Source organism: Chrysochloris asiatica, unplaced genomic scaffold, assembly GCF_000296735.1.
Source record: "Chrysochloris asiatica unplaced genomic scaffold, ChrAsi1.0 scaffold00363, whole genome shotgun sequence".
In the NCBI taxonomy this organism is placed as follows: domain Eukaryota; kingdom Metazoa; phylum Chordata; class Mammalia; order Afrosoricida; family Chrysochloridae; genus Chrysochloris; species Chrysochloris asiatica.
In genome coordinates, this window is record NW_006408881.1 from 1215291 (window position 1) to 1228519 (window position 13229).

At 42.8% G+C, this 13229-nt stretch overlaps 1 protein-coding gene across 1 annotated transcript in view; it reads right to left on the reverse strand.

Moving 5' to 3' along the window:
* Positions 1-13229, reverse strand: part of MYO7B (myosin VIIB) — a 118837-nt gene that overhangs the window by 38048 nt on the left and 67560 nt on the right. Inside the window, exons 17-18 of the mRNA XM_006876207.1 lie at positions 11943-12041; positions 7864-7958 (exon numbers count right to left, since the gene is read on the reverse strand). Of these exons, the coding sequence (XP_006876269.1) occupies positions 7864-7958; positions 11943-12041 (194 nt within the window). The remainder of the gene's footprint in view (positions 1-7863; positions 7959-11942; positions 12042-13229) is intronic.

A 13229-nucleotide genomic window follows, 5' to 3' on the forward strand; every position in this document is an offset into this window, starting at 1 on the left:
TATGAGTCAGTTCCGACTTGATGGCACCTGACAACAATAACAACAATTTTAGGTAGCCAATGTCTAAGTTGCCTGTCCCTATCTACCCTGTGTACAGAGGTAGCATTAATACTTGATGTGAAGACTCCATCACTCTCTGTTGGTATTTAGAGTTACTACCTCTATGAGTATAGGTCAAGTTCATTAAATTAAAGCAATTTACCCTTGTTTCCTTTATTGAAAAAAAATTTTTTTTTTTTTTTTTAAATCATTCTCTAGTCGAGTTCTGATTATCAAGCCATCGAGCCTAGGTCAAATGGATACGTCTGCACATTTGGGTGTTCTTGTGCATCTCCCCTCATTTCATATGAGCTGGGGGCTTCACTTTCAGCTCTAGCCATCTGTGGCTATGTCCTTGTCTGTAGGCTCAGGTGTCCCCAGGTCTCACCACACTTTGGACCAACCAGCCCTTACTCTTCTCTCTCTCACCTCCAGGTCAACAGGAGTCAATGGACTGGAGTTGAACTCAGTCCATTTCTTCATTGCTGCCTTTCCCACTCTTCCACTCACCAGTAGACCAATGTGGTTGCCAGCAAGCTTACATGCTTGTTTGAGTGTTCCCTTTGAGTTTCAGTCTTAGAGGGGAGTTTGTCCTGAAGGAGCTTGATTGCTTGCCTTGATGGCTTCCCGGAAAACAGCTTGCTTATTCTTATAGTAGCCAGTCATGCTGACATTTTTGTTTTTTGTTTTTTTTCCTGGTGATCTTTCTTTGAAGATGTATCTTCTGTTGCTCTAGCTATTCGAGGCTGGTCTGCTTGTCCTTGTTAGTGGGGATATCCCACCTCATAAGGTTGTGGATGGGACTCAGGATTCCACCGAAGGTCCTATACTCTGCAAAGGCTTTGCAAGAGGCCAATTTCACTGGGTAAGTTCTAGAACCCCTTTGAGGTATTACAATCAGTTATAGGCTGAAGTCAGGCTTACAAGTTTTCTGTAATCATGGTTCCCAACATTCCTTTCTAGCCCACTCAAGTGTCTTATTTTATAATACTACGCAAGGAAAACCCATATTCATAAGATAGTCAAGCATTTTAGTATTATTTTCTCTTTTCAAACTATGCCTAGATCACTGTATCCCAGAGCCCTGTTGTTCTAAGGTTGAGTATGCATCACTATTTACCTCTGTCTCAATTAGGACATGCAAACCTGTCTCAGGGTTCCCCTATCTATCTTGTTTGTTCACCTCCTCCCTCTTCTTGTATTGTCCTCCCCAACACCTGAACTAAACCCCCCACCCCAACCCCACTGTTGTGGTTACCTTATATTCTATTAGTTCTACCTTCCATTTAAGACAGTCTATTTTATCCTGAAATCTACCTGACTTTCTCACCACCTGGATCTCTGTTCCTCTGTGTTTACCTTCTTTCACATTGTAATTGTTTTGAACATAGACTGATCTCCCAGATCCTCTGTTTTTATCATTTTATTCTGTTCTTGACTCTTCCATTTGTCGATTGAATTCAGGGTGTTGCTGCCACATGCATCATTCTCTGGTTATTGTCAGTTCTTGTTGGTTGTCAGTCCACAGAACTTCCTTTATGATGTTTTTCAAAGCAGGGTTGGTTTTGGCAAAATCCCTTAGCTTCTGTTTATCCTGGAATGTTATTCCATCGTTATTTGATTGACAGCTTTGCTGGATAGTGTATTCTTGGTCAGCAGTTCTTTTCTTTCAGGGTTTTATATATGTCTCCCCATTGCCTTCTTGCCTGCATGGTTTCTGTTGAGAAATCTGAACTTAATCTGATTTGCTTGCCTATGTATGTTACATTTCTATTTTCCCTGGCTGCTTTCTGGATTCTGTCCTTATCTTTGATTTTGGAGAGCTTGAGTATTATATGTCTTGGTGATTTTCTTTTAGGGTCTATCCTTCCTGGAGTTCATTGAGCTTCTTGAATGCTTATCTTTTAACTTTTCAGGATGTTAGGAAATTTTTATTCCTGAAGCTCTTCAGTTATCTCCTCTGTGGCCTTATGTGATTCTTCCTGTTCCAGAATGCAGATAATTCTCAAGTTATTCTTATTCATGTAGTCCAACATGAATCTTAGACCTTCTTCAGATTTTTAAAAATCCTTTTTTGTGCTTGCTCTTCTATCTTAGTAGTTTTGAGAGATTTATCTTCTAGCTCACTAGTTCTGGCTTCTATCTCATCTATTCTATTCCTTTGCCCTTTCAGTGTATTGTCCATTTCTGATATTCTATTATTAATCATTTGGGCTTTCTGTAGGTTTTGAATTTCCCCACTTGGTCTCTCACAAGATAGAGGCTCTGGGAGCAATTGAGCATATTGGGTTAGAAAGCACTGGATTTCTTCCTTCTGCTACCAATTCCCTTAGCTGTAAGCCTTCCAACCTTCTAAATATTCCTTTATATGTGGTTCAGAGGTCTGGCACCATCCCTTGAGCCTGCTTGGTCCAGTATTCTCAGTTGTTGTTGATGGAGCTCCTCACTGTACTTCTACCTAATCCACCATCTTGTTTGTTCTCTCTTTCCATCTTCTTTTGATGCTTTCTGCATCATTCATTAATTTGCCCAGAGGATTCTTCAATAATGAAAGTCAAGGCTTGAATTTTTTTCTACAGTTCCCCCAACTTGAAAAATTCTGAGCGTGTTCTTCCTTTTTGGTTTTCTGACTCCAGATATTTGCACATTTTGTTGTAATATTTGACTTTGTCTTCTCGAGCTGAACTTTGAAATTTTCTGTTCAGCTCTTTTACCTCTTCATTTCTTCCATTTGCTTTAGCATCTCTATGTTCAAGAGCAAGTTTCAGTGTGTCTTCCGACATCCATTTTGATCTTTTCCTTCTTTCTTTTCTTAATGACTTTTTGCTTTCTTCATGTATGATGTTCCTGATGTCATCTGACAACTCTGGTCTTCAGTCTTTAGTGTTTAATATTTCAAATCTGTTCTTGATATGATCTCTAAATTCAGGTGGGATATATTCAAGGTCATATTTTGGCTCTTGTGGACTTGTTTTCATTTTCTTTATCTTCAGTTTGAATTTGCATATGAGTAATTAATGGTATATTCCACAATCTACCACTGGCCTTGTTTTGACTGATTATATAGAGCTTTTCCATTGTTTCTTTCCACAGATGTAGTCAATTTGATTTCTGTGTATTCCATCTGGTGAGGTCTATGTGTATAGTCATATCTTAGGCTGTCTAAAAAAGGTATTTGAAATGAACAAATCATTGGTTTTGCAGAATTCTATCATGCGATCTCTAGCATCATTTTCCAACTACTGATCCTTCCTCTTTGTTCCCAACCTTTGCATTCCAATCACCAGTAAAGATCAATACATCTTGATTGAATATTTAATCAGTTTCAGATAGAAGAAGTTGATAGAATTCTCTATTTCAGACTCACTGGCTTTAGTGGTTGGTGTGTAAATTTGAATAATAGTAGTATTAACTGGTCTTCCATTGAAGGAATGCATTGAAGGAATTGGCAAAGAATAAGGACCCAGGAATTGATGGAATAAAAATTGAAATCTTTAAAAAAGTGAGGTGGCACTGGAGGCACTCACTTATCTATGTCAAGAAAATTGGAAGACAACTATCTGGCTGACTGATTGGAAGAGATCCGTATTTGTCCCATTCCAAAAAGAGGTTATCCAATGGAATGCAGAAATCAACAGACATTATCTTTGATATCCCATGAGAGTAAAGTGTTGCTAAAGGTAATACAGAAATGGCTGCAAGTATACATTGACACAGAACTTCCAGAGGTTCAAGCTGGATTCAGAAGACGATGTGTAATGAGAGATATCACTGCTGATGTCCGATGGATCTGGGCTAAAAGAAGAGAATACCAGAAACATGTTTGTTTACCTGTGCTTTATTGACTATGCAAAGGCTTTTGATTGTGTGGATCATGACAAGCTATGGGCAACACTGTGAAGTATGATTATTCCAGAACAATTGTGCTCATGAGGAATCTGTGCATGGACCAAGAGGCAGTTGTTCAAACAGAACATGGAAACACTGAATGGTTTAAATTTAAGAAAGGATTGTATTTTTCACCATACTTATTCAACCTGTTTGAATGAGCAAATAATCCAAGAAGCTGGGTTCTATGAAGGAAAACACGGCATCAGGATTGGAGGAGGACTCACTAACAACCTGCGATGTGCAGCTGATACAACCTTGCTTGCTAAAAGTGAAGAGGACTTAAAATGCTTCCTGATGAAGATCAAAGACCACAGCTTTCAGTATGGATTACATCTCAATGTAAAGAAAACAAAAATCATCACCACTGGATCAATAAACAACATTTTTATCAACAGAGAAACGATTGAAGTTGTCAAAGACTTCATTCTTCTTGGATCAACTATCAACATTCATGGAATCAGCAGTCAAGAAATCAAACGACATATTGCAATAGGCAAATCTGCTGCACAAGGCCTTTTTAAAGTGTTGAAGAGCAAAGGTGTCATCTTGAGGACTAAGGTGTGCCTGACCCAAGCATGGTATTTTCAGTAACCTCATATGCATGTGAAAGCTGGACAGTAAATAAGGAAGACCGTAGAAGAATTGATGCTTTTGAATTATGGTGTTGGGGGAGAATATTTAAAGTGCCATGGGCTGCCAAAAGAACCAACAGATCTGTGTTGGAAGAAGTGTAACCATAGTGCTCCTTAGAGGCCAGGATGGCGAAACTTCGTCCCTCATACTTCAGACATAATGTCAGGAGGGACCAGTCACTGGAGAAGGATATCATGTTTAGTAAGGCAGAGGGTCAAAAAAAAAAAAAAGGAAGGCCACCAACGAGATGGATTGGCCAAGTAGCACCATCAATGGGGTCAAGCGTGGCAACAATTGTAAGGTTGGCCCAGGACCGAGCAGTGTTTCGTTATGTTGTACATAGGGTCTCTGTGAGCTAGTACTGACTCAATGTCACCTAACAACAATTTGCTAATAACAAAAGCTAACAACAACAACAATCAACATCAATATTCTGGTTGTGATATTGTACTATAGGTTTGTCAATATTACCAAAGGAGAAAACTGGATATCGTACATGGGGTCTCTCTGTAGTATTTAAAACTGCATATGAGTTCAATGCAATCCCCATCAAAATTCCAATGGCCCTCTTTGCAGAAATGGAAAAACCAATGCTTAAATTTATTTGGAGTGTAAATAACTAAAGCAATCTTGAAGACAAAGGAGAAGAAGAGAAAGAGAAAGAAATGAGGATGATTCACACTTATTGATTTGAAAACATAGAATAAAGTCAGAGTAACTTAAACAACTGGTGTTGTTGTTGCAAAGTGGTGTTGAGTTGACTCCAACTTATAGAGACCCCATATAGGAATTCTGAGACTGTAAATCTTTAAGGAAGCAGAAAACTTCATCTTTCTCCTGAGGAGCAGCTGGTAGAGTGGGTTTGAACTGATAATCTTGTAGTTAGCATTCCATTTCCTATCCTACAAAGTCACAGAGCTCCCCAGAGCAGCTGGTACTGGTATAATAATAGACATTGTAAACCAATAGAATTGAATTGAAAAATTGGGGGAACTATATATCTGATAAGAATCATATATATATATTTGTTGTTAAGTGCGGTTGGATTGGTTCTGACCCACAGCAACCCTGAATAGGGTTTCCGAGGAGGAGCGGGTGAGCTAGAACTGCCGATTTTGCGGATCAAACCAACTTTACAGTCCAGTGCATTAAACCACAGTGCCACACCAGGACTCCACATATACCTAAAAATTAAGAACAAAAAGGCAACTAACCCAATCACAGCTTGGGTAAAGGACTTGAATAGACATTTCACCAAAGAAAATATTCAAATGGCCAACAAGCACATGAACACATGAAAAAATACTCATTGTCATTATCCATCAAACCTGTTGCTGTGGAGTCAATTTTCACAGCTATATATTTCTTTTTTGGAGTGACTGGTGGGTTCAAACCGCCACTCTTTTGGTTAGCAGCAAAGCATTTAACTACTTCACCACCAGGGCTCCTTCATTAGCCATTAGGAAGATGTAATGAAATGTCACCTCACCTCTATTGGAATAGCAATGATCAAAAACAAAACAAAACAGAAAACAACAGGTGTTGGCAATGTTATGGAGAAACTGAAACTCTCATCCATTTCCTGTAGGAATGTAAACTAATATAGCTGCTATTTCTAAAAAATTTGACACAGAAATTCCAATCCTGAATATACTGTATATCCAGAAGACATGAAAGCCGTATGCAAACAAAAATCTGTAGACCAATGATCATTGTAGCTCTTTGCACACTAACCAATAGGTGGAAATAATTTCTATGTCCATCAACAGAAAAATGGATAAACAAGATAGGGTATATACATACAATGGAATACTATTCATCCATAAAGAGAAATTGTCAGTGACAAAAGAGCAACAACTGTACGATCTCACTTATATGAAATAAGCAAATATATAGACACCAAAGACTATTAGTGATTATCAAGATGGGAGGGAGGGGGAAAAGGAAAGATTTTGCAAAGAGGGCATTGGGTTAATGATTTTAATGATGGTGGAATAATTTGGAAAATGATAGGGGTATTAGCTGCACAACATGAAGAATCTCTGTCACTGAATTACATATATAAACACTGTTGAATTGACCAATGGTTTATTATATTTTAAACACCCCCCTATACAAAAAATGGAGTCCTGGTGTGGCGCTGTGGGTTAATGTGCCAGGCTGCAAATTCATTTGAACTGCAAGGTCAGTGGTTCAAGGTCACCAGCTCCTCTTTGGAAACCCTGTACAGGGTTACTATGGGTTGGAACCGACTCGATGGCACTTAGCAAGAATGACAAACATACACAAAATAATTGCATTTGAATTCATAATTATCTCAAAGTAAAATGATTGGCTAAAAAATGTTACCAGTCATAAAGAAAGCTACTGTTGGGTCTCTAGTTGTACACAACTGCTCAATGTGGTGCTGGTGGCAGCAATTTGAAGTCACTGTTACCATGGTCCCCAGCAGGAGAGCTGCCTCTCCAGCACATTGGCCTAAATGGGCCATCCCTCCCTGCCTTGAGGCCCTGCTGGCAGTAGGCACATTCTCTCTTCCTCTGTTCTCATTTCTAGACTTCCATGCCTCATGTGATTATGATGGAAAGTTAGGAGATCTCAGGGGACAGGGACACAGAAAACCTGAAGAGAGTGAGGGAGGTAGAATAATTGCTCATTTGCTGAATCTGAATAAAATTAAGTATTACTTTCTTACTGACCAAATCAAAGTTGTTGAACTTTGATTATTGAATGAAATCAAAGATAGTTCCTTTCCCTCCTAAAATCAAAGCACTGCCATGGAGTTGATTCCAAATTGTAAGGACCTTATAGGACAGAGTAGAAATGCCTCATAGGATTGCCAAGGCTGTAAGTCTTTACAGAAGTAGATTGCTTCATTTTTCTTCCATGGAGCAGCTGGTGGTTAAAACCACTGACTTTTGATTAGCAGCCAAGTGCTTAACCACCAATCTACCAGGGTTCCTTTCAAAACATAAACCTATACACTATCTAAGCCTATTGAAATAGGACATGCAAATGTAGTTGAGACTAGAGTCAACACCTCCTTTGCCTCACCTGCTATACAGTGAGTTTTCTCCCCACCCCCTTCCCCACCCCCACCATCCACCTTTTCTTCAAACAATCAAATAATGAAGCAAAATTCTCTGGCCAACACAGACTGCAGTACAGGCCAGGGGTCCTATGAGGTCCTATGCGGCAATCACCCTGGGGAGGGACCAGTGGAAGAGCATATAGCCCTGGTTTGCTAGACTGTGGGCCAAGGGTGCAGGGAGTGGAAGACTGCGCAGGGCAGTGCCATACCTGTGTCTGCAGCCTTTCAGGACCCTCTGGATAGTGACAGCTGCTGTAGCCAAGATCTGACTCCTCTGAGTCTCCAGCAGAGTGTCTTGGTGGTCCTGCAGGAAGGAGAACCATCAGGCAGTTTCCCAGCTCTCACTCCTATCTTTGCCTAGGGCCTGCTTAATCTTGGAAGACAGAGCCTCTCAAATTTCTTCTGTACATGCCCCCAGGAGGGTGAGCTGGAGGAAGAGCCCTCAATCTGACTCTGATATGACTCACAGAAGGGAACTGTCAGCTACACTCCCCACCTCTATCCAAGAACTTCCCATTTCAACTCTTTATTCTTGGTAATTAAATCTGGCAACTTTCTTTTCTGCTCTGAAGAATGAGGGCAGTGGGAACATGAAGTAGTGCCCTGTGGGCATAGAATTTCTCTGCAATTGTTTTCTTTTTCCCAAATCATATGAAATTTGCATTCTATTGTGTAACAATGGCATCATGGTGTGGTACTGTGGGTTAATGCCCTAGACTGCAAAGTCGGTTTGAACCACAAAGTCGGAGGTTCAAGCTCACCAATTGCTCCTAGGAAATATATACAGGGTCACTATGGGACAACAACAACAAATGTATACAGGGTCACAAACGTATGCAGGGTCACTATGGGACAACAACAACAAATGTAACAATAGACTCTCATTTCAATATAAGCAAACTATGCACAGGATTCAAGGTGTAAGAGGATAAGCCTTATTCATCCCTGGGCTGTCACTTTCTCAGCCAGCCTTGTGCACCCCCTGAGTCCCCAGACCTGAGATGAGAGGTACGGGCCTGCCATCTCAGTTTCAGAAGGCAATAATTGAGCATAGGCAGTTGTTGTTAAGTGCTGTCGGGTCAATTCCAACTCATAGTGACATTGTATAGAGGGTTTCTGAGGCTGAAAATCTTTTTCGGAGCAGAAAACCTCATCTTTTCCTCATAGAGCTGCTGGTGTACTCAAACCTCCAACCTTGCAGTTCAAAGCCCAGTGCTTATTGTTCAGAGTCATTGCACTCCTGGATAAGTTGCAGACTTTGTTCAATGTAGAGCAGCATGCTCTTTCCTGCCTCTATCAGTCTGCATTAAATTGGCATTGAGCTTCTTTCTTTGTGTGCCCTAGGAGGGCACTGGTTGGTTGGTTGGTCATGTGCGGTGGAGTCAGTTCCAATTTATAGAGACCCTGTATAGGGTTTCTAAGGCAGTAAATCTTTATGGGAGCAAAAACTCTCTTATTCCTTCCATGGAGTGACTGGTAGATTCCAATGCTGATCTTGTACTTAGAAGTCCACCTCATAATCCAGTATGCTCTCAGGATTCTCTAGGGAGGGCACTAGGATTGCAGGAATGGACCAGATGTTTGCTATAGCCTCAAAGAGCAGCCATGCTGGGAGTGGGGAGGAACAGAGAGGTGAGCACTCCCAAGCTGGGGGAGCAAAAATGCCCAGATGGCCTCCCTCCAAAGATTACCACTTCTCAGCATCCAGTATAAGCCTCTCTTTCCCTTCCTCTGACCACCTAACATTAAGGGGGAGTGGAGATAAGGTTGGGGGGAGGATGGTTGGAGCTGGCAGAGTATTTCTCCTCATTTGCTTGCTCTACCAAAGGCATAGGGGACATAGAGTTTCTCTCCCAAGCTCTTTGACCACTCACTGGTATGTCTGGAGGCACTGGGACCACTCTCAGGGTTCTGAGCTGTTGCCTGTGAGGCTGCCTCTGCTGCAGCCTTGGCCCTCCCTCTAAGTTGTTGGTTTGTTGGGGCTGGGTGGATGATGTATGTACAAGACTTCTGTAGGACTGCCCCCACATGGCTGGTTTTAGAGGCCGGTGGGTAGGAAAAGCAAGGGTAACCTTTGCATTCATTTTCTCTCATCCTCAGTCTTGTTGTTTTCTTTTTCTTTTAAAGTTTTTATTGTGAATTATGTGATAGTTTACATGGGAGAACATTAGCTTTACATTCATTCTATCATATATCATTTCAATGCCATGATTACAACCCCCTCCATGTATCATCAAGCAACCAAAGGATATACCCCACAAGCCTGCCCCTCGGTCATCAGCACATAGTCCCTCTCCCTCTATGGGTCTAGAGTCCCCAGCCTCTCCATCTTTCCACGCCATCATCTCTGCCTCCATCTCTGGTGTTACTGTTTCTCTGGGTAGGGTCTGGCACTCTGCTCTTTTCCCCTGATGGTTCCAGGGACCTCTGCTCCTGGAATGCAAAGTCAACCATGCCCCTCCTTTTGCTACAAAACATCTACCTTTACATTCCCAACCCTCACAGTCAATCCTGATAGCAATTATTCACTATTGTACCACAAGAGTCTTATTCCCATCTCCTTTCATCAGCCCCACCCAGACAGATTGGATATTACTCAGTGGACATTCTACATTCCTCAGCACCCTCTGGATCTAGGTTCTCTCTTGAAAGCTTGTAAGTCAGTCACTTCCTGCCTTTGTAGCCCCCCACTTTTGGTAGCCAATGTCCAAATTGCCCATCCCTGTCAACCCTAAGTTCCGAGGGGGTGGGAATGAGCCTTCCTGTAAAGATTTGTTCCCTTTTTTGAGCTACTGCATCCATAGGTATAGGTCAAGTTCATCAAATTGTATCAGATTATTCTTTTTTCCCTCTTCTTTCTTCTTCTAGTTGAATTCTGATCATCCAGCCATTGAAGCCAGGTCAAGTGGGTATTATCTGCAAGTGTGGGTGTTCTTGTGCATATGCCCTCACTTCTTATCAGCTGGATGCTTCACTCTCCACTCTAGTCTTCTGTGGCTATGTCATTGTCTCTGGGCCCAGGTTTCGACCTGGTTTCACAGGAGTCTATTGAACATGGTTGAACTTAGCTCACAACTTCATTGCTGTTTTTTCCCCACTTCCCTGTATCAGTGACCAAGGTGGTCACCAGTCAGAGTGCATGTCTGCTCGTGTATTCCCCTTGAGTCTTAGTCTTGGAAAGGGGTTTGCTCTGAGGGAACCTGACCACTTGCCTTAATGGCTCCTGGGTGAAAAACTTGCTTGTTCTTGTAGTAGTCAGTTGTACTGTTACTGTTTTTTATCTTTTCTGTTGTTCTTTCTTTCAGGAAGTATCTTCTGCTCTTCTAGCCACTCCAGGCTGGTCTGCTTGTCCTTTCAAGTGGAGATTTCCCATCTCAGAAGATTCTGGTTGGAGTTCAGGATTCCACCTATGGTCTTGTGCAGTGCAAAGGCTCCATGGGAAGCCTCCTTCACTGGGAAAGTTGTAGCCCCATTTTAGGTATTTCAATCAGTTATAGTCTGAAGACAGACTTACAAGCTTTCTACGGTGATGTTTCTGGCTATTCCTTTCTCTCCTCCTCAAGTGATATTTTACAATGCTATGTAAGGGAGCTCTGGTAGCGTAGTGGTTACGAATCGGGCTGCGAACCTTAAGGTCAGCGGTTCGAAACTACCAGCTGCTCCGCGGGAGAAAGATGAGGCTTTCTACTCCCGTAAAGATTTACACCCTCGGAAACCCTGTACAGGGTCGCTATGGGTCGGAACCGACTCGATGGCACATAACAACAACAACAATGTAAGGGAAACCAGGATTCAAAATACAGCCAAGCATCTTAACATTATCTCCCCACTTTTACCCATTCAAGCCATGCCTCAATCCCTGTATCCCAGAGCCCTGTTGTTCCAAGGTTGTGCATACATTATATACCTCTGTCCCACTTAGCCCATGCAAACCTGCCTAACTGTTCTTCTATCTGCCTTGATCTTCCATTCCCCTCCCCCTTCTTGCATATTGCCCCCCTCCCCAGCACCAAAGCTATCCTGTGCTCCACCTTCCCCTCCCTCCCCTCACCCCACCCCCCACTTCCCAGTATCTTTGTACTATTCTGAGATGTGAGAAGATCTCTCAAACTTTCTCAGGCTCTCCTACACCCCTCCAGAGGTGGCTTTTGTACACCTCACTCCTCCAGAGATTTTTTTTTTTTTTGCAGCTGTGGTGCCTCATGACTCTGACTCAGACCAAGTGAGCAAGGATTGACTGCTAAGGCCTGGGCCAAACTTGGGGTTGGCTTGTTCCTTGGGGTCTCACCTTCAGGAAAATTTTGGTTTTCCCCATTTTCCAGTCTTTGTCTGTCCCCAGCCACATGTCAGCAATACGCAGGGTCATCTTCTGGAACTTGCCTTGAAGCTGCCAATGAAAAAGTGAGTTAATGTGACTGGAGCAGAGACTCTGGTTGCAGCTGAGGGGACTCCTTTGCCTGCTCTGGGAACAGTGTCCTCAAGGGTCTCAGATGGACTCTTATATTACTCCTCCCACAAACTTCCCTAGCAGTGGTTGCTTAGTTAGGGTACAAGCACAAGTAGGCAAGGTTAAGATGGGCACATGGATAGGATAGGCACTGAGGCCTCAGTGCTTTCCAGGCCTGGGCTCTTAATTAGGATGTTGGACAGATCAAGTTTTCAGATGACTGAATGTTTAAGGAAGAACTCTAATAGTTCCCCAGTCACACATCAGCTCTTGACAGGTTACCATTACAGTGTTTTAAAATAAAAACCTCCTAGAAAGAACATACTCAGTGGTCCAGACTTTATGGCTAGCCTTTTTCCCACTATACTAGCAATAAAGTATTAAGAGATGAGGATGTAAGATTCTCTGGGGGGTGACGCAGCGCTTCCCTGACCAGGCAACTCAGGTAAGGAAGTCTCTGGGGAAAAGGGGCAGAATCGCACATAGGAAACCTCTGTCTAGCAGACAGACAGCCTTTGAACAAACACAAGATCTTATATTTCAACATTCTGAACTCGTTTTTTAAAATCAAATTGCTGATGAATTACAGGCATTTTAAGCTTTTGCCTGCCTGCACGCGGCTCCTGCTTCCGTGCCCGCGCCGGCAAGTGCCTCTGCCCCCTGCAGACCTTGGAATGCAGGGCGAGAGCAACCAAACTTAGAAGGCTGCATTTCCAGAGAAAAGGAAGCATAAACTAACAAAGCCAAACAAATAGAGAGGGATATTGGTGCGGATATCAGGAAATTCGGGGTACCCACGGTGCAGAGAGACTGAGAGAGGCATTCGTTACGTCATCAAATACGGACACTGCCTCCCTCCAGCCATTAACCCAGCCCTCTACAGCCCCAGCCTAGACCAGCCCTCTGCCAAGCCACTGAGGCAACGGAACGCCCAAGGCACAAGCCCTCCCGCCCACTGAGGCCAAGGCCCTCCCAAGGCCCAGACACTCCCACTGAGGCCAAGGCCTGCCCTGAGGCCCAACCTGCCCACAGACTGGTCACAAAAGCCCAGGCCCAACCAAGGCCCAAATCGGATACCTGCCGCCACTGAGGTCCAGGGACCCCAAGGCCCAAGCCGCTGCACAGCCA